The 17,812-nt window shown below is 48.7% G+C and overlaps 5 protein-coding genes across 5 annotated transcripts; 2 read left to right on the forward strand and 3 right to left on the reverse strand.

Moving 5' to 3' along the window:
- Positions 1-2,610: 2,610 nt before the first annotated feature.
- PEX2_004150 (Transketolase, C-terminal/Pyruvate-ferredoxin oxidoreductase, domain II) lies at positions 2,611-3,798 on the reverse strand (the record flags this gene model as incomplete). The annotated part of the gene is made up of 2 exons (XM_016737693.1): positions 2,611-3,181; positions 3,239-3,798. 2 exons carry the CDS (start codon positions 3,796-3,798, stop codon positions 2,611-2,613), a joined length of 1,131 nt encoding a protein of 376 aa, XP_016598749.1.
- A 689-nt stretch (positions 3,799-4,487) lies between these two features.
- PEX2_004160 (argininosuccinate synthase) lies at positions 4,488-6,178 on the forward strand (the record flags this gene model as incomplete). Its single annotated transcript, XM_016737694.1, has 8 exons — positions 4,488-4,502; positions 4,620-4,662; positions 4,724-4,765; positions 4,822-4,842; positions 4,899-5,095; positions 5,149-5,717; positions 5,767-5,842; positions 5,891-6,178. 8 exons carry the CDS (start codon positions 4,488-4,490, stop codon positions 6,176-6,178), a joined length of 1,251 nt encoding a protein of 416 aa, XP_016598750.1.
- A 371-nt stretch (positions 6,179-6,549) lies between these two features.
- Positions 6,550-8,187, reverse strand: PEX2_004170 (putative salicylate hydroxylase; the record flags this gene model as incomplete). Its single annotated transcript, XM_016737695.1, has 7 exons — positions 6,550-6,587; positions 6,635-6,963; positions 7,020-7,758; positions 7,814-7,871; positions 7,927-8,003; positions 8,078-8,082; positions 8,141-8,187. The coding sequence occupies 7 exons, from the start codon at positions 8,185-8,187 to the stop codon at positions 6,550-6,552; spliced, it is 1,293 nt and encodes a 430-aa protein (XP_016598751.1).
- Positions 8,188-10,458: 2,271 nt separating this feature from the next.
- PEX2_004180 (uncharacterized protein) lies at positions 10,459-11,934 on the reverse strand (the record flags this gene model as incomplete). Its single annotated transcript, XM_016737696.1, has 2 exons — positions 10,459-11,823; positions 11,875-11,934. The coding sequence occupies 2 exons, from the start codon at positions 11,932-11,934 to the stop codon at positions 10,459-10,461; spliced, it is 1,425 nt and encodes a 474-aa protein (XP_016598752.1).
- Positions 11,935-13,748: 1,814 nt separating this feature from the next.
- PEX2_004190 (glutamine amidotransferase subunit DUG2) lies at positions 13,749-17,169 on the forward strand (the record flags this gene model as incomplete). Its single annotated transcript, XM_016737697.1, has 7 exons — positions 13,749-13,949; positions 14,034-14,159; positions 14,212-14,343; positions 14,395-14,937; positions 14,996-15,182; positions 15,234-16,908; positions 17,163-17,169. 7 exons carry the CDS (start codon positions 13,749-13,751, stop codon positions 17,167-17,169), a joined length of 2,871 nt encoding a protein of 956 aa, XP_016598753.1.
- Between the last annotated feature and the right edge of the window lie 643 nt (positions 17,170-17,812).

A 17,812-nucleotide genomic window follows, 5' to 3' on the forward strand; every position in this document is an offset into this window, starting at 1 on the left:
GCCCTTTATAACCTGATGCCATAGCATATTCGCACGCAATACTGGTACATCATGGGTGATTACAGAGCCATTGTACTACGTTATACTACAGATTTCAAAGGCACATCCATGGATCGCGCGATCCATGACAGGATCAGCGGAATTACATCCGTGATTATGTCAGCTTACGAATTCTCCTGTAGAATTCCGCACTTGGTTATCAATCAATTCCTCCATCTAAAAATACCTGGAATGGTTTCACTTGATAACAAATACATTCTTGGTCATCCTCCAGTGAATCCCGCGCTTGGAATAGGTAATCACCTTGACTGAATAATTCATGTCCCATTTCACGGTTCCTTCTCGCACCCCCTCAATTAGAACCTATGTATTCGACAGGAATTGCAGGCTTGGAGTCCACAATGCCTGCATTCGAAAATATAATCGGGCATCAAGTCACCACATTCCTCGCATTCGGCGGAGATCCCGAGCTTTTTCCACGCCCCTTCATGGTAGCAATCATGCTGCGCAATTAGGAATTGAGCTGCTTGCTCAACAATCTGTGGGGCAGGAGGAACAGGCTGGTTCCGAGCCGCAATCAGCTCCGCTCGCTCTTGAAGCCTGGCCTCATCCCAATGGGCGCATCGGCACTGCTTCCATGGCGTAGAACAAACATAACAGAATTCATGCTGGCAACGGCATCTAGGCAAATGATCGTGTATTAGCATGTGTAGCCATAATGTCAAGCAGTTTTCATGTCGATGGAACGAAACTCTTACGTGATATGGTTGCAGCCGCTACGAAGCTCAACAAGATGACTGCAATTCAAGCATCTTTGCCATCCTTTTTCTTTTGCAAGCTTGAGGACCTCTGCACGGTCATCGACGCATTCTCCCTGATGAGTGGCCTTCTTGCAGAGGGTACACGTTTGTCGATTGCAAGCCCTGCAAGTTGCGGTTGTACCACGGACATGTACTGGCAAAATGTACCGCGAACAAGCTGGGTCTGAGCAATACGTCCGATGTCGATCTCCTTGCTCAATCCTCTTCTCCTCAAATCTCGCCCACAGCTCATCATCGATAATAGCCCGCGCAGCTTCCAATGGCAAAGGCACACGGCAACAACGAGGAGGAAACAAACTTTCGTCAGCCAGGGAATTTTGAAGAAGATGAATCACACATCCTTGGCAATAGATATGCGAGCAACTGCTCTGAATCATGTTGAACTCGGTATGACTTTCCGAGCAAGCGGTGCATTCCCGCAAGACACTAGGAGGAGGCACTGTTGGAGTGGTCGTGGCATCTGCTCGCTGGCAGGATTGAGCCCGAGCATCTGGTTTGGGGACTAGGTCCAATGTGCCACGAGGTTGCTGTCTTTGGAGTGGTTGCTGTTCCTGGGGAGGTTGTTGCGCTCGAGGCTGTTGCTGTGCTCGAGGAGGCACGCGGCCAGCAGGTGGTACAGGAGCTGCCGGAGCTTCATTCACCTCACGATTATGAATGTCTTGAAGAATGGCAGCCTGGTCGAAACGTGATTCTTTCGATATCTGTATAGCCGCTCGAAGGTCTTGTTGGGTCCTCATTCGCCGCCGAAGCTCGGCTCGCCAGTGTAAAAGAGCAAGATTCTGATCACCAACCCGCGCTCTTTCATTGTTTGCGTCACGACTCAATGACCTCAAAGCATCTTCAACCTCCTGCAGTGCAGCTTGTAAAACAAGATCGGCTGTGTCAAGGTCCGTTGTGTTGGGATCCATAGTAAAGTCAGAAATAGAGCGGGGAGAAGTGGTTCTTTGGTCTGTAGGTCAAAGACAATGTTCACCCAGATATAAGAAGAGATTTGCATCCCACGACTCGATGGCCAAGGGGAAGGGCATACAGGGGTTGAGACAAATGGCAAACAGGCAGTCACACGGCTTGATAAATAAGGGAAAGAGATTGAGAAGTCAGACATAGATATAAGGTGAAGAAAATGGAGATGAAACAAAGTAATTGGGAAGATTGAAGAAGAAAAGACCGGAAAGAGACACTGATGAAATCACGCTCGACTCTCGAGTCTCAAGTCTCGATCCAGTGGACAGTAAAGGGTGCACGTGAACACAGACTAATTTTGGGAAAGAACGAGGGACAGTCAGAGAGGGAGGTCACTTGGGAAATACCTAGAAGAGAAAAGAGATAGAGAAAAGGTCTCGACCACAATAGAAGAGGAAATGAAGATGCTAGAGGGCTGGTTCTGGAACACCTGATTTCCAGGCCCTCCCTACACCATGTGAGCAAAACCTCGCGTATAATAAGGATGAATGATGATATATAATTGAACAAACTTATTCTAGTTCTGTGCCAATTCTGGCAACTAAGAACAGTATATAGCATTGCCTGTGAAGCCATTGAAAACAAGACAGACTACTTTGAGCTAACAAATTTCATGTTGGCATTCTTCTTTTGCTTGGTGCAATTCCTTGGACCTGGTCACAATCACTAAACTGTAAGTGGATAATGTGCTTTGGTAGAAATGTCTTGCGTATTATTATAATCTCCTAGCTTAATATTCAATTGTTTGTTTAATTGCGTCGTAGATTCCTAGAGCGAGAAGATCATCGGTTAGTTATAATAGGAACGAACTGAAGGGTACTGGGTACTAACTTGCAACATCAGGCAGGATGAATTGCTCGTAACTCAGCCCAGTATGTGTGCTCCACCCAGCAACTCGCTTAACGGGGGCTTCAAGACATAAGAAAGCACTATCTTGTATTGTGGATGCAACCTCTGCACCTACGCCATAGTTGATCATACTCTCATGCACGACAATGGCTCGACCCGTCTTCTTGACACTGTTGATGACGGTTTGCCTATCCCAGGGATATATAGTTCGTAGGTCAATCAGTTCCACACTGGCACCGGGCATGGTCTTCTCAATGGCGGAGATAGCAGAAGAGCACATGTAAAGAGGCTGTCCATATGAAATGACGGTCAAGTCCTTACCAGGTTTGATGACCTCAGCCTTGCTGAGCGGGATGGTGTAGTATTCATTCGGGACATATTCCACGGCTGCACGGTAGAGGATCTTGGGTTCCATAAAGATCACCGGATCGTTGTGCTCGAAGATAGAAGACAGAAGAAGTCCTTTTGCTTGAGCAGGAGAGCGTGGCATGACTACTCGCAAACCAGGAATATGCGCAAAGAGCGATTCTGGGGATTGAGAGTGGTACCTATTCCAGTCAATTAGCATACCAATTTGCTTGGCATTCAGATACAACATAACGTACAGAGCACCGTGTCCAACCGCACCACACGGCATGCGGATGACAAGACCCCCGACATTGATGCCTGTCCCACCCTCTCGATACCGAAACTTGGCCGCTTCATTCACAATCTGATCGAATGCTGGAAATACGTAGTCGGCGAATTGGATCTCAGCTATAGGTTTCATCCCTTCCGCTGCTGCCCCAATTGCAAAACCCGCAATACCTTGTTCTGTCAAGGGGGTATTGAACACTCGATCTGACCCAAATTCTGTTTGGAGATCCATCGAGCATCGGAAAACACCCCCAAATCCAACATCCTCGCCAAAAACGATTGTTCGATCGGATTTGGATAGTGCTGTCCGTAGTGCTGAGTTGATAGCTTGGTAGAGGTTAAGTCGTTTACTTGTAGCACCTGCCGGGTACTCTGATGTATTTGACAAGGATGATGAAGTGTGGTGTAAAATGGGGGTGGTTTTGTAGTCAATAGGTAGGTTCAGCTTTGCTGCCGGAGTAGGAGCTCCAGAGTAGAACCGGCGAGGAGTTTGGGCAAGAGACCGTAAAGAGGTTCTTAAAGAAGCCATCTCTAGTTAATATTATGGGATATGAACAGAATGTAAATGCATAAGTTTTCTTCTTTGTAGGGATGATTGCCTTTAAATTTACTCCTTGTTCATTGTCCGGGGCATTGCGCGGGGAAACCGCCGCGGATAGCCGAGATGATGCAAACGGGGCAAACCAGCCAAACGAGTCAAACCGGACCTATGACGAAGTGTGATGGGTAACATAGTAAATAATGGATATATATTATAAGCACTGTGGAATATCGAATCTCCATAGAGCGTAGAATCATAGAGTGTTCAGGGTGAGACCTAACATGCTGATTGTGTACTCTCTTTCAATGGATTCCGAGATCGGACTTGATCTTTGCTCTAGTGTTATCTTCGTGTGTAAAAGTTGAAGCCGGATTTTGCTCATCCTCTCCATAAGAAACTGGATAAAACCCAAACTTGACTCTTCATAGCGAGACTCACAAGCTTATATCTCTTTTTGAAAGCCATTGGACTTGTAGGTTTGCTGTAGGAGTATCTCGGATTTGATTCGGTCAAAGATTAGAGGGGCAATAATCTCTTATCGGGGCTATCACTTCGGACCCGTGACTTGCTTCCCCGGCCCACCAAAATTGCCATTTTTTCCCAATGACTCAATCTTCCTTCTGTTTTATACTCCACGTCTATAAGTCTTTTTTGAATTTTACATTCAATTCTACACAATGGCACAGGGAAAGGTATGAACTATTGCTTCTGCGCTACAGCTTCCTTCTCAATCCCCAATCTCAATCCCTCAATTCTATCTCACACCGCCACCGGCTCTCCACACTTTGTCTGACAGTTCAATCACACAGGTTTGCCTCGCCTACTCCGGCGGTCTCGACACCAGCTGCATCTGTATGAATATCACCGGTCAATTCATTCACCAATTTCGGATACTAATGATACCGAATTTTAGTGAAGTACCTCATTGAAGAGGGCTATGAGGTCGTCTGTTTCAGTAAGCCACGATTCAATACCATGTCAAATAATGATCAAGTACTAATATGAATATAGTGGCCGATGTTGGCCAGGAAGGTAATTAATTCAGTCGGCATATCGTCATCCAACACCACTCTAATAACTATTCGCAGAGGACTTCGAGGCTGCCCGCGAGAAGGCTCTGAAGATTGGTGCCCTCAAGTGCGAGATTGTTGACATCCGCCGCGAGTTCATCGAGGAGCTTTGCTTCCCCGCCATTGCTTGCAACGCTGTCTACGAGAACGTCTACTTGCTCGGTACCTCCCTTGCTCGCCCCGTTATTGCCCGTGCCCAGATCGATGTCGCCCAGGTACGCTTTACTTAACCCGCCAGCAGAAAGATGTCATACTGACTCAAACCTAGCGCGAGGGCTGCTTCGCTGTCTCCCACGGCTGCACTGGTAAGGGTAACGACCAGGTCCGCTTCGAGCTTGCCTTCTACGCCCTCCAGCCTGACATCAAGGTCATTGCCCCGTGGCGCGACCCCGTCTTCTACGAGCGCTTCAAGGGCCGTCAGGATCTGCTCGACTACGCTGAGGAGAAGGGTATTCCCGTCACCTCTACTAAGTCTAAGCCCTGGTCTATGGACGAGAACCTTGCCCACTGCTCTTACGAGGCCGGCATCCTGGAGGACCCCAATACCACTCCTCCCGCCGACATGTGGAAGCTGACCCAGGATCCCCTGACCGCCCCCGATCAGCCCGAGGACTTCACTCTCTACTTCGAGAAGGGTGTCCCCGTCAAGCTTGAGTACACTGAGGCTGGCAAGCAGAAGGCTGTTACCGACTCCGTCGAGCTCTTCCTCACCGCTAACGCCATTGCCCGCCGTCACGGTGTTGGCCGTATCGATATCGTCGAGAACCGTTTCATCGGTATCAAGTCCCGCGGCTGCTACGAGACCCCCGGTCTCACCTGCCTGCGCTCTGCCCACCTGTGAGTATTGTATCGCGAAAGTATGATGGCATAACTGACATGTGTCTAGTGACCTTGAGGGTCTTGTCATGGACCGTGAGGTCCGTGCTCTGCGCGATTCTTTCGTCACCTACAACTACTCCAAGGTAAGCACGATATTCCCGGTATTTGAATCTCTGATCTAACATATCCAGCTCCTGTACAACGGCATGTACTTCTCCCCCGAGCGCGAGTTCCTCGAGTCTTCCATCACCGCTTCCCAGAAGTCTGTCAACGGCCAGGTCCGCTGCCGTGCTTACAAGGGTACCGTTTCCATCCTCGGTCGCTCCTCCGAGACTGAGAAGCTCTACGACATGAGCGAGTCCTCCATGGATGAGATCGGTGACTTCTCCCCTGCCGAGACCACTGGTTTCATCAGCGTGTCTGCCATTCGTCTCAAGAAGTACGGTCTGATGAAGGCCGCCGCTGGCGAGAGATTGTAAATTGTGTCTCCGGAAGGATGACCATATCATCTTCAATTTCGAATGATTGGAATGCCAAATGTTGACCGTCCCTGGCTTCCTCAGGCCAGCATGTCAAGTCTCATTGTCCAATATTCCACCGATGTGTGATGGATGGTCTTGGGCTTGAATGACTGTATAATGACTAGAGAAAATATTAACAATATGGGAATTGGTATTAAAAATGCAATGTGTTGGATGAATTGAACGATCCCATCTTTAATATGTCCACATAAACTTGTGCCTCCAATGAAGGGGAGTTGACATTTCTAAAGCTATGTACTCTTTATTCTAGTCGCTAGATGGTAACAAAAACCGAGGTATAAACAGGTGATGTATCGTATCGACAACGTCTACAGATTCGCATTGGCCCTGATCTGTCCTTGGTCTTCTGCCCACAAGTTAGCACATGACTACCAGAGATAAGAGGGAACATACCATTCCAAGTATCCAATGCCGCCTTCTCTGCGTCCCAACCCCAAAGGAACTCTTGTGTCCTACGATCGGACCATTTATCGGGGTTATTTCCGCTGGCCGAAGCCTTGAACTGCGCATCTCGGGCAATTTGCTCAGGCCCATCTGGCAAATGTAACGTAACACGATTTTCCGATCCAGACTGCTGCACCGTCTCAGCACGTTTCTTCCGAGACCTTTCATAAACACTCAATGCATGCGGAATCTCCTCGCGTGATGAAATAGCCGATAAGACGACACCAAGCGCGGCCGCATCTTCAACAGCCTGGGCAGCACCTTGAGCAACATATGGACTAAACAAATGAGATTAGTCGTGAAGCAAACCAGCCAAAATTTCTTGAGCACATACAGCATGGGATGACAAGCGTCACCGATCAGAGCAACGGATCCCCGGATCCATGTTTTCAACGGACGATGCAGACACAACTTCCACTCCAAAACTTCATTATCATCGACCAGATCAATAAGTTTCCGCACCGTGCTATCCCACCCATCATAGTTGTCCACCATAGCCTGCTTGGAACCCTTCGTGGTCCAAGACTCCTCAACACCATGGCTATCAGGATGAAGCAGAACAACATTGTACAATTCATGCTTGCGCACAGGGTATGCGATAATATGGCGTGAGGGGCCAATCCAACGAGTCGCTTGCGGCTCGTCAATGAGCTTCTTCAATGCAGGATCTTCCTCCATAATGTGCCGGGGTAGCATGATGCGGTACGCCGCGTCACCAGTAGCAACTGCTTTAATAGTCGAGTCTTCAAGCAGGTGGTCACGAATAGTGGACTTGATGCCGTCTGCACCGATTACCACGTCACAGCGGATGATTTGGCCATTGGCAAGACTAACACTTGCTGGGTAGAACTGCACATCTGTGACGGTTGAGTCCTCGCGCAGCTCAACGTTGGGTAGGGCTAGGGCCCTGTCGATGATAGCATTGTGCAGGTCTGCGCGGTGGATAACGACTTGCTGGCCGAATGTCTTATTCACTGGCATTGTGCCGAGGAGCTTTCCGTTGTCCCATCTTCGGACATGGATGTGCTCTAGGGCTACATCTTGGGCGTGGATTAGGTCCGAGACGCCCCATCCTGATGCCAGTTAGCATGAACACATGGACATTTTCTTCGCAGAACGCAGACTGACGGTCGAATAGACGCAACATGTTTGGGGACACTTGAATTCCAGCTCCCACTTCCATGAGCTGTCGTGGGTTGTTAGCCTTGGTTGAGACGCCACGGGTTTTTGACGACACATACTTTCGGCGCAGCTTCAAGGACAATGACATGGTGCCCTCGCAGACCTAGTGTGAGGGCTGCCGCCATACCGCCGATGCCTGGTTCGATTATTGTTAATACAGCTCTTTTCCCGAGCCAATGCAGCTTTTTGCTGCGTTCAGAAACAACATACCAGCACTACAACACATTAGTATAACAATCTCACATCTTGAACCATGCACAACGGAAAACATACCCGACAACAATCACCTCTAAAGGCACATTTGCCTTTGGGACCTCCATCCTGACACTTCCGTTATACGAGAATGAGAGTGGTATGCGATAGAAACAAATGCTTCGAAACGACGAGCTTTTGGTCGGCAAGCCAGGTCTTGAAGTACTCGAGAAATTACTACCCCCAGTCTATTCGTTCAAAGGATTGCCGTTCCGATCCACACTATTTTGGGGAAGGGAAAGATGAAATTGGCGAATGCCGAAGAAAAATATACAATTTCTCATTCCCAGCTGCTTTAGCGCCTTGCACCGATCCACAGCTTACCCCCCGTCAGCTTATCAGACCGGAGAAATTGGAATGGAGCCATCATTTCCTTATATCATCTGGATTCTTGGCCAATGCGACGGCACTCTGCGGCTTCCTGTGGGGCCAACGGGTTCCCCCAGCTCCCCCAGCATTGCTTAAGTACCGAATTTGCAAATTGAGGGCAGAGTCCATATTGAAGACGATATTTTCTTCGACATAATTGTGCAACTGAGCGCAATAATTGCACATGGAAAAAAAGCATATACTAATAATATCTGGCTTTGTGGCTTGTCTCTGGCAACCCCGATCGCCTGTTCGTTGCCGGTCCGGGATTAGCCAATGGGCGCATTGCTATGCTGAACCTCCGGCTCTTTAAGAGCCCTCCATCTGCCGACCACGTCAGATCACTGTCTTTGGGGACCCCCTGGGCTTCGCAACTTCGATCCGTACGGGGGCTGTTTCGGTCATGCATGTTGCATCTTGACGAGGCTCACGGCAAATACTTGGATTGAATATTGCCGATTAGACATTCTTTACTTTGGACTTATTGGCTCGATGAGTATCTTACTGATTTATGAAGTACTCCGTACCTACGTACAGAGTACGGAGTATTCCGTAGACTATCAAAGCTCGTGGAACTGATACCGTCGGTGATCCGATCAATTGTCGTTTCAGGAGAATGCTCGTCATTCCACGCTGTGGGATTAAATTGAAATGTTATGCGTAGACATTCTTTGCTAGGTTATTTGCTAAAAAAAATTGCTAGAACCACTTTTTTGAGAGGTCACACAGCTCTATCTCTTCCAATGTACCCTATATGGATGTCTATTTCCAGGGCTCTACAATATACATACAATCTAGAGCTGCACCCCGAGCTTGTGCGTAAGTATCCACCAAGGAGTTTACCCTGCCGATCATCGGCTTTCTTTGGACACCAGTCACCCTATTTGCCGGACAGGACGGTATGTAGGATTTTATTTGAACGACCATGAGTTCAAAATAGGACAAGGAAAAAAAAAACAAAATAAAAAAATAATAGATATCTAGCTTGAGTGCCAAAAAAACCTCGGCACTATTGCCCTTTGCACAACGTGCTAGACCTCGCCAACCACCAATATGATGACACATGGCCCATTTAGCTCTAAGGAGCTTCTGAGGAGCTTAGTGTATATGCTTGGTACTTTGTCTCCCTATCATAGACAGCGAAATCCAATCCTACAGTACTATTCTCCGTCTCAATCACGCGAGCTTCGAGCTGCGAGTCATAATCTAACACCTAATCGGAGTGGGTCACTTCTTACATACACGGGACAAGGGACCCTAGGTTTACCGGAAACGAATTTCTCATAAAGAAAGGTCAATGATACGACATCCTTGAAGGATATCTATCCACTTGAACACGCAATTCTGATAAGAAATCTGCTTGGCCAGACCCTGGCCATTGGGCATCTAACTTTCCAGTCGAATACTATTATTCGAGAATTAAGAGCTTCTATATTCGAAGTCTTTTCCTAAGAAGCATGAAGCCTAGATATCCATATGTAGGTGCATGATGGATGAGATATTTGTAAATTTGAGGTAGACACCAAAAGCGAAAGACGTAGTAGAATATGTATTTTGAAGATATGTAAGATATCTATTTTTTTTCCCTGGTCGGGTGTATAATACAGCAGATGCCACCAACGAACGCCAAAATATGCTTGCGCGAAGGGATTTGCATTGCTGAAAGTAGTTGAAGGAAGAAGAAGAGGAAGAAGAAGAAGAAGAAGAAGAAGAAGAAGAAGAAGAAGAAGAAGAAGAAGAAGAAGAAGAAGAAGCAAAATGATAGAAAAGCAGGCGATGACCATATCCAAAAGAAATGTAGAATGAGGGGAAGTGACGCATAAGTCATGGGTCGTCGTAAGAAGCGTTGTGTGGATCAAAGCGGCTGCATGAGCCGTTTGAAGTGCATATCCACTCATTAATGACATCAGTGGAGGATGAAGATATGTATGTACAAATTGTGATTCTGTCGGGTGGCGAGGGTTGTGGGGTTAAGAGGAAGAGGTGAACATAAGTCGTAGGCGGCTGGGACCCTTCTTTTTCTCCTTGGGCCGTTTCTCGGTTTCGGAGACATAGGTGCTGTGTTTAGATGGGGCGCGACTGGGGGCGTTGCTGGGAGCTCGACTAGGAGCTCGACTAGGAGCTCTGCTTGGTGCTCTACTAGGCGCTCTGCTGGGGGCCTTTGATGGCGCCTTGGACCTCGAAGAGCTTCGTCCGAAGAATCCACTCGGCGCCTCTGAAGGAGCCCTTGATCTCCGTTCGTGCCGCTCTGATGGTGCATGCGTCGGAGCCCGGGTGGTGCGTGAACGGCGGGAGCGACGGGACGAGGCGACCGACTCATCTTCATCGAATTTGAAACGAGGATCGCGTCGCGCACGAGCAGTCGTCACATCGATGCCTGACATCGCTGCCGCGGTGGGTGTGATGAATTCGCCATCAACAGATGTTCCAACGCTGTGGACTTGCTGGTCAGCGACGCCGCGTCTCCACATCTCAACAGAGCTGAGATCTTCTGTGTTGAGTTCCATCATTTCCTCCATTTCCAATTCCATTTCTTCTTCGGCGGGCTTTCCCTCTTCCCCGATAGCACCAGCTTTAATTCGTTGGATAATCTTGTACCCTCCAAACATGACCACCGTCACACCTAGACCGACTCCAGCAGCGATGAGGAATTGAGGACTTGCAAGAAGAGCGAAGACGGCTGGCGAGGCTGACTTGAGCGCAGTCAACGCGGCGGGCGCCATCTTGGTCCCCAGGTTGCTGATCTCCGCTAGGGTCAAGGCGACGGCGGCCATGGCATCTGGGTTCTTCTGGAGATGGGCTATAGTCGCGGTAGCACCATGTTGCATACAGTGTGCTTCTTCCAGAAGCCACTGTGCCCGGTTGACGAGACCATCAAGCTGTTGTTGTTCGTTCTTGGGCTCTGGGGGGTTGTATCGAGATAAGGCTGCATGAGAGGCGTCTCCATATGCAAGATCCATGTCGATATGCGCATCAGATCTTGACCGAGCCGTTGATGGGCGAGCGGCGTTATCTCGGACCGACAAATCGTGATGGGTATGACGGCGGGCGAGTGTCTGCTCGGGCTCGTAATGAGAGTCCCGTCGCGATACAACTGTCTGCTCGTCGTCGTAGTGAGACGAAGCACGATGACTACGGCCGCTGTGATGTCTTGAGCGAGTCCCACGGCTTCGTCGAGAAGCGGCTACCGACGGCGCGTCATCGATCTGATAATTGGCGAGTCCTTCGAGTGCCTGTTGCTCTGCAATTTTTGCATTACGTTCTGATTGGAAGGCGGACTTGCGCTCGCGATAGGCGTTTTTGGCATGGCTGAAAACACCAAATAGTTGCTTACTCTAGTACTTGTCAGGATGCGGGGTTGGGTGTCCGCTAGAAATCGAACTTACCGTGCTCACAACTTTGCCGGACTTGTCAATCACAGCGATTGTTTGACCAAAAGGCGCCATAGCAAATAGTAAGTCGTTGCGACGACCTTACCGAAAATCAGTCATCAGACGGTCGAGCCCTGGAGATCGACGGCCAACAAGGAAGCGGTGTAGGGTTAAAAAAAATGGGTTAAAAGAAATGTCCGGGGTATAGATCAAAATGTCGAAGAACTAAGCAGGGTATAAAAGAATACGCAAGGCACAGCCCAGGAGAGTTCTCGGTTAATAAGGCAGTTGGGTTGTTAACCTCAGGCCTTTATCAGCGCAAAGGTCCGATCGGAGGCGTCCCAACGAGGTTTTAAGGCGTGGGAGAAGTGATGCGGAATAGGGAGGCTGGGGATCAAGTGCATCCACGTTGGGCAGAGCAACGAACAGTGCCAGGTTGCAGGAGCTATAGTGCAGAGTAATTGGGTGCCACTTTAGGAGGCAAACACGTATGAACTGGTTCAGTAGGTTCAATGAGCTCACACCACATATCACACTCGAAAGCTGTTGGGCGCCAAAGTCGATCTTTGCGGTATAGCTGCATGTGCCGGGACCCGGAAGAGAATTTCCAGGGAAATCGAGATCACATTATTATATTTAGATGCATCGAAGGGGGAAAAATGGAAAAGAAATAATCCTGGGTTTTTTGACATAGGTACGGAGTACATACAATATAGGTCTGCATTGCCATTTGATCAGCTGTTACTGAGTACCTAGGAGGTAGACTACAATGGAAGGTGAGCCCAGATGCAAAGAGCGGTGACATTTGACATTTCATTGGCTGACGGGGTCACCGCCACTGTGGCTGATGCCATCCAATGTCAGCTGTGGCAAGCCATGTGTGGCGGTGCTGAGGCTTTAACATGTGAGGACAGATTCGATGGCTTCGGAGACTTATTTCTCTTTTATCTCCAGGGATATACATTGTGTATCTAATTATGGGAGGTATACTCCGTATTCCTGCAATGATGATTTCAAGACCAGAATTGCGCCATTACTGTTGTATCACTTGATTCCCAGTCATTTTCAAAGGTTTCGTAAGATGCCCCTGGACACATTGATCACAGATGGGCACCTGCAGGCCAATATTGCTAGTCCAGTACGGAAGGATGAAAACCATCAGGGGGTTGTACACGGTACATACTCGGGCATAATCCTACCTACAAAGTACATGTCGGTATCTCTCTCTCTTATCAATAAAGGACTTTCATAAATTTCAAAATTGGAGTGCAGATCACCGTCGGTGTACACTTCATTGTTCTTTTTCCATATTGGACCGTTTTCATTGATACTCCAGACTCAATCTAAATCTCCCCTGAATCAATACTGAATCCTAAATCCCCATATCATGGTCGCCCGTCGCCCCAGTACCCCTTTAGCACGATTATTGTGGGAGCCAAGGTGCGTCTCATAGTTATGGAATTCCAATGTTCAACCTCAATGAATGGACATGCGACCGTGGCATAGAGAAGCCAAACCCAATTAATCTGACAACTGATTCTTTTCCTATATAGAAGGACTTGTTGCCGGAAACAAAGGGATGCTAGGGATGGTGAGTCAAATATTTTATCGATGGTGCAATATCTTCTTATTGTTATTATTGTTTTTTTTTTTGCCCGTGCCGTCTTGGTGATTCATATTCCTTTATATTCCTTCATTTTGGTTTTAAAAAAACTTTGAAACTCTTCAACCTCAAAAAAAAAAAAAAAAAAACAGAATGGAGTGAATCCGCGAAATTTCGAGTGTTCTGTTTGGTTGATTTTGAAGCGGAGAGAATCCGAGAACACCAACATCACTTAACTCTCCACATTGAATACCATTGCAAATTGCAAAAGCTTCTCAGACTGATTATGGATTTAGTCGAATCAGGGAGCACCTCTGAGGAGGATCAGAAAAGCTGGGACTCTGATTCTCGTACTCAATCCGATGCCAGTGCTCTTCCCAATAGTGACTGCGGCATCGGCCACCGCGTGCTTGCCAGTCGCTCCGTTCTCGCTCTGGCTGTTGATGAGCAGTGTGTTTTTGCTGGTTTACAAGGAGGAGATATTGTTGTAAGTTAAATTTGGATTCTTCTTTCAAATTGTCCACGGCAATGTTCTTCTACTGCCAAGGTTCAAAGCTGACCGCTTCATTAGGCGTGGTCCCTTGAAACCTATGATCTCGTGGCATCTGTCCACGCACACAAAGAGAGTGTGTTAGGCCTCTATCTCTCTGAAGATGGAAATTTACTATTTTCAAGCGGCGGCGACTCCGTGGTCAATGTGAGTCATGCAAATGAATAATCTCCCGAACCGGGATTAATGACGTGGATAGGTGTGGTCCACGCGAACATTTGAGCGTCTCTACTCAATTTATTCACACCACGATGTGGGCGATATATTTACAGTAGTCTATTCGTCAGATAACCAAACTATCTACTGTGGTGCGCAGAACACAAGTATACAGGTACCTGACCCTTGTCTGCGCCCCCATTTAGCGACATTCTAACCCGGACAGTGGTGTGATCTCTCCGAGGAAGGGTTAACATTGAACCAAGCATCGTCTGCCCATCCATCTAAGCGGACACATCGCTTCTTTGATTCTCGAGGGCCGGACGGTACTCGTGCTCCAGGATCATCGGATGGTGCCCTCTCTGACGGTGGTCGTGTGTTGAGCTTCAAGCGGGATCATCATAAGCTCTTCGCTCATCATGGCTACGTTTACTGTATGCTCCTAGTCAAAGGTCTGGTTGAGACCGCTCCTTCCGAGGAGGTTCTTTTAACTGGTGCGGGCGATGGTGTGGTGAAGTTGTGGCGCCTAGGTCAAGATCCTGGCGCGGCTCCATCCCAAATTGCCAAGCTACAGAATGGAGATGCTGTGTTGAGTGTTGCTGTTGAGGGATCACTACTATACTGTGGTTTGGCTGGCGGCGCCCTTAACATTTGGAATTTGGACTCTCAGCAGCTCGTTAAGCGGATCACTAGACATGCTGGGGATCTGTGGGCTGTGCATGTCATCCAGGGTATCGCTATCTGTGGTGACTCTAGTGGAACGGTCAAGGTATGCACTAATCTAGATTACCCTCACCTTCGAATCGAATTCCGCTAACCTCTGCTAGAAATTCAACTCCCGCTTTGAAGAGGTCGGTGGCTGGGTTGCTCATGAGGGCACCATGCTCGCCTCGGCTGCCGGACGGTTCAAGGATCGTCGGATCTATGCCACTGGTGGAAATGACAACTCAGTAGGAATCTGGGATTTGACTGAATTCTTTATGACCCAGGAAGAGCTGCCTCCGATCAGCAACGGTACGTCCCGTACAGGTCATTCACGTTGAATACTCGCTAAATTTTCCCCAGACGAAATGGTCAACAGTCTTGCAAAGTTCGTCTCTTTCAAGACCATCTCAGCAAGCCCCAAATTCGCTGGCGAATGCAACCAGGGTGCTGCTTTCCTTCGGCGACACTGCAACTACCTCGGTGCCAAGACCAAGCTCTTGACTACTGGCCAGGATACCAACCCCATTGTTTTTGCTAGATTTAACGCTACCTCGCCCGACAAGGTGGATAAGACTATCCTCTTCTATGGCCACTATGACGTTGTGGGTGCAGAGACGAACCGACCAAAGTGGAGGACAGATCCTTATCAGCTCACCTCTATTAACGGCTTTCTGTACGGCCGTGGTGTCTCTGATAACAAGGGACCCATTCTGGCATCACTATACGCCGCAGCCGATCTCGCCCGGACGAAGACCTTGCGTTGCAACGTCGTTTTCCTCATTGAGGGTGAAGAAGAGTCCGGTTCCCAAGGTTTCCACGAAACAGTTCGCGAGCACAAGGCTCAGATTGGACCGGTCGACTGGGTTCTACTAGCCAACAGTTATTGGCTTGACGATTACAACCCGTGCTTAACTTACGGGTTACGCGGTGTCGTGCACGCCAACTTGGTCGTTACTAGCGATCATCCTGATCTTCACAGTGGTATCGACGGCAGTACACTGCTGGATGAACCAGTCAAGGATATTGCCATGCTTCTGTCCACAATTGTGGGACGTAAAGGAAAGATCAATCTCCCCGGTTTCCACGATGCCGTCAGGCCTATCACAGACGCCGAGCAGAAGCGGTTTGAGGCTATCGCCGATGTATTGCTTCTGCAGCACCCCGAGATCCCCGACAGCCAGGCGCTGATCAAGTCATTGATGCATCGCTGGCGTGAACCCGCCTTGACCGTCCACTCGGTGGAAGTCCCCGGAAGCAAGAGCGCAACGACCATCGCACGCCGAGCCAAAGCAACCCTATCGATCCGTATCGTACCGGATCAGTACGCCGACGAAGTCGCAGCCGATCTCACCGCTTATGCGCAAGAGCAATTCGCGCTGCTCGACTCACAAAACGACCTCACAGTCGAAATCACGGGCAAATCCGACGCCTGGCTTGGAGACCCAGATAATGAAATATTTGCCACGCTCTCAGAGGCGATCACCGCAGCGTGGTCCCCGGGCCAAAAGGACCCGAAACGCCAATACCCGCCCCTCTCACAATCATCAAACACTCGCCCAGCGACCAAGCCCAAACCCAGCGCGGGCCCAATCCCCGAACTCCGTCGCAAAGACTCCGACGACAGTCTGGCCTCGCACGTTGAGCGGGTAATCACATCGACAACGACCTCATCAGCGGGTAAGGAAGCCGCGCGCAAACGGTCCACGCAAACAGCCGCCACAGTGCCAACTTCCTCCACTCTCACACAAGCCACGCCGACTTCGTCTGAGGAGTCGGTCACATTGCCAATCCGGGCCAAGTCTACTCCGGATGCCAAAACTCCCACTACAAATGCACCAGCTGTTGCGTCTGGGGCAGCCAAAGTGAAACCGATGTTTATCCGTGAGGGCGGGTCCATCCCGACAATCCGGTTTTTGGAAAAGGAATTTTCAGCCCCGGCTGCTAACTTGCCTTGTGGGCAGGCGAGTGACAACGCCCATTTGGACAACGAGCGCATGCGGGTGGAGAATTTGTATAAAAGCCGGGAGATTTTCCGGTATGTGTTTGCTAACTTGGTAGATAAGTCTTGAGCGGTGTTCAAGTTTTTTTTTTAGGGTCTCATTTTGTAAAATTATCTCTTCAATTGCATTTGATGTGTATCTTTTCCGGGGCTTGACTTTCTTTACCGGGGCATTCATTACATCTGGAATCCTCCAGACCGATAGTCTGTAGACCCATGACTAGTCTGTAGACTCATGACCGTAGTCTACACATCCTGGATTAGCTCCTAATTAACGTTTGACGCTATAGTCCATAAATGAGAAAGACAACGCCCCAAAGCGGATCATCTCACCGTTTCCCCCTGCCTAGTTAGGTACTCCACCGCTCCATACCTACATGTAGGTATTCCAAGGCTGTCTTACACCAACCCGGGTCCCCGCTTTAGAGGCTGTTTAATCCCAAAGCCGTTAAATCACTAGGCTTTTGAGTCGTTGTACGGAGTACATCCACTTCCGATGTGCAACGTCTGGAAATTTTTGCCTTTCCGATTCATAATCCTACTATGTACATGTGTCTCGTATAATCGCAGCTGCCCCTCCACAGGAAGGTCAATGCTGTGTGGAAATTGGCTGGTACTAGGTTTAATGCACCGGCTGGGGTTCGGCGAGCCTGGAAGAAACTCGGCCTTAAGCCGAATAGGGGGTTCCATGCATGATGCTCGCTTTGTTTGAAAGGGTATTACGTAGCGCCACAGCAGGGTTCACTACTTAGATCTAAGAAGAGTATTGGATAGGTCGTTTGTGTGTTCGATCGTGGCTCGGGGAAGTGTACTAGTGCATGGTTATTCTGTGGGGCTCGGGGTTTGAGGTATGTTTTTCTTTGTTTGCTGGCATAGAGGCTGAGATGGTACTTGGATATCTAGATATTTGGATATTTGGATAATACATATGTACATACCT

The sequence above is a fragment of the Penicillium expansum genome (assembly GCF_000769745.1).
Source record: "Penicillium expansum strain MD-8 chromosome Unknown contig8, whole genome shotgun sequence".
NCBI lineage: Eukaryota > Fungi > Ascomycota > Eurotiomycetes > Eurotiales > Aspergillaceae > Penicillium > Penicillium expansum.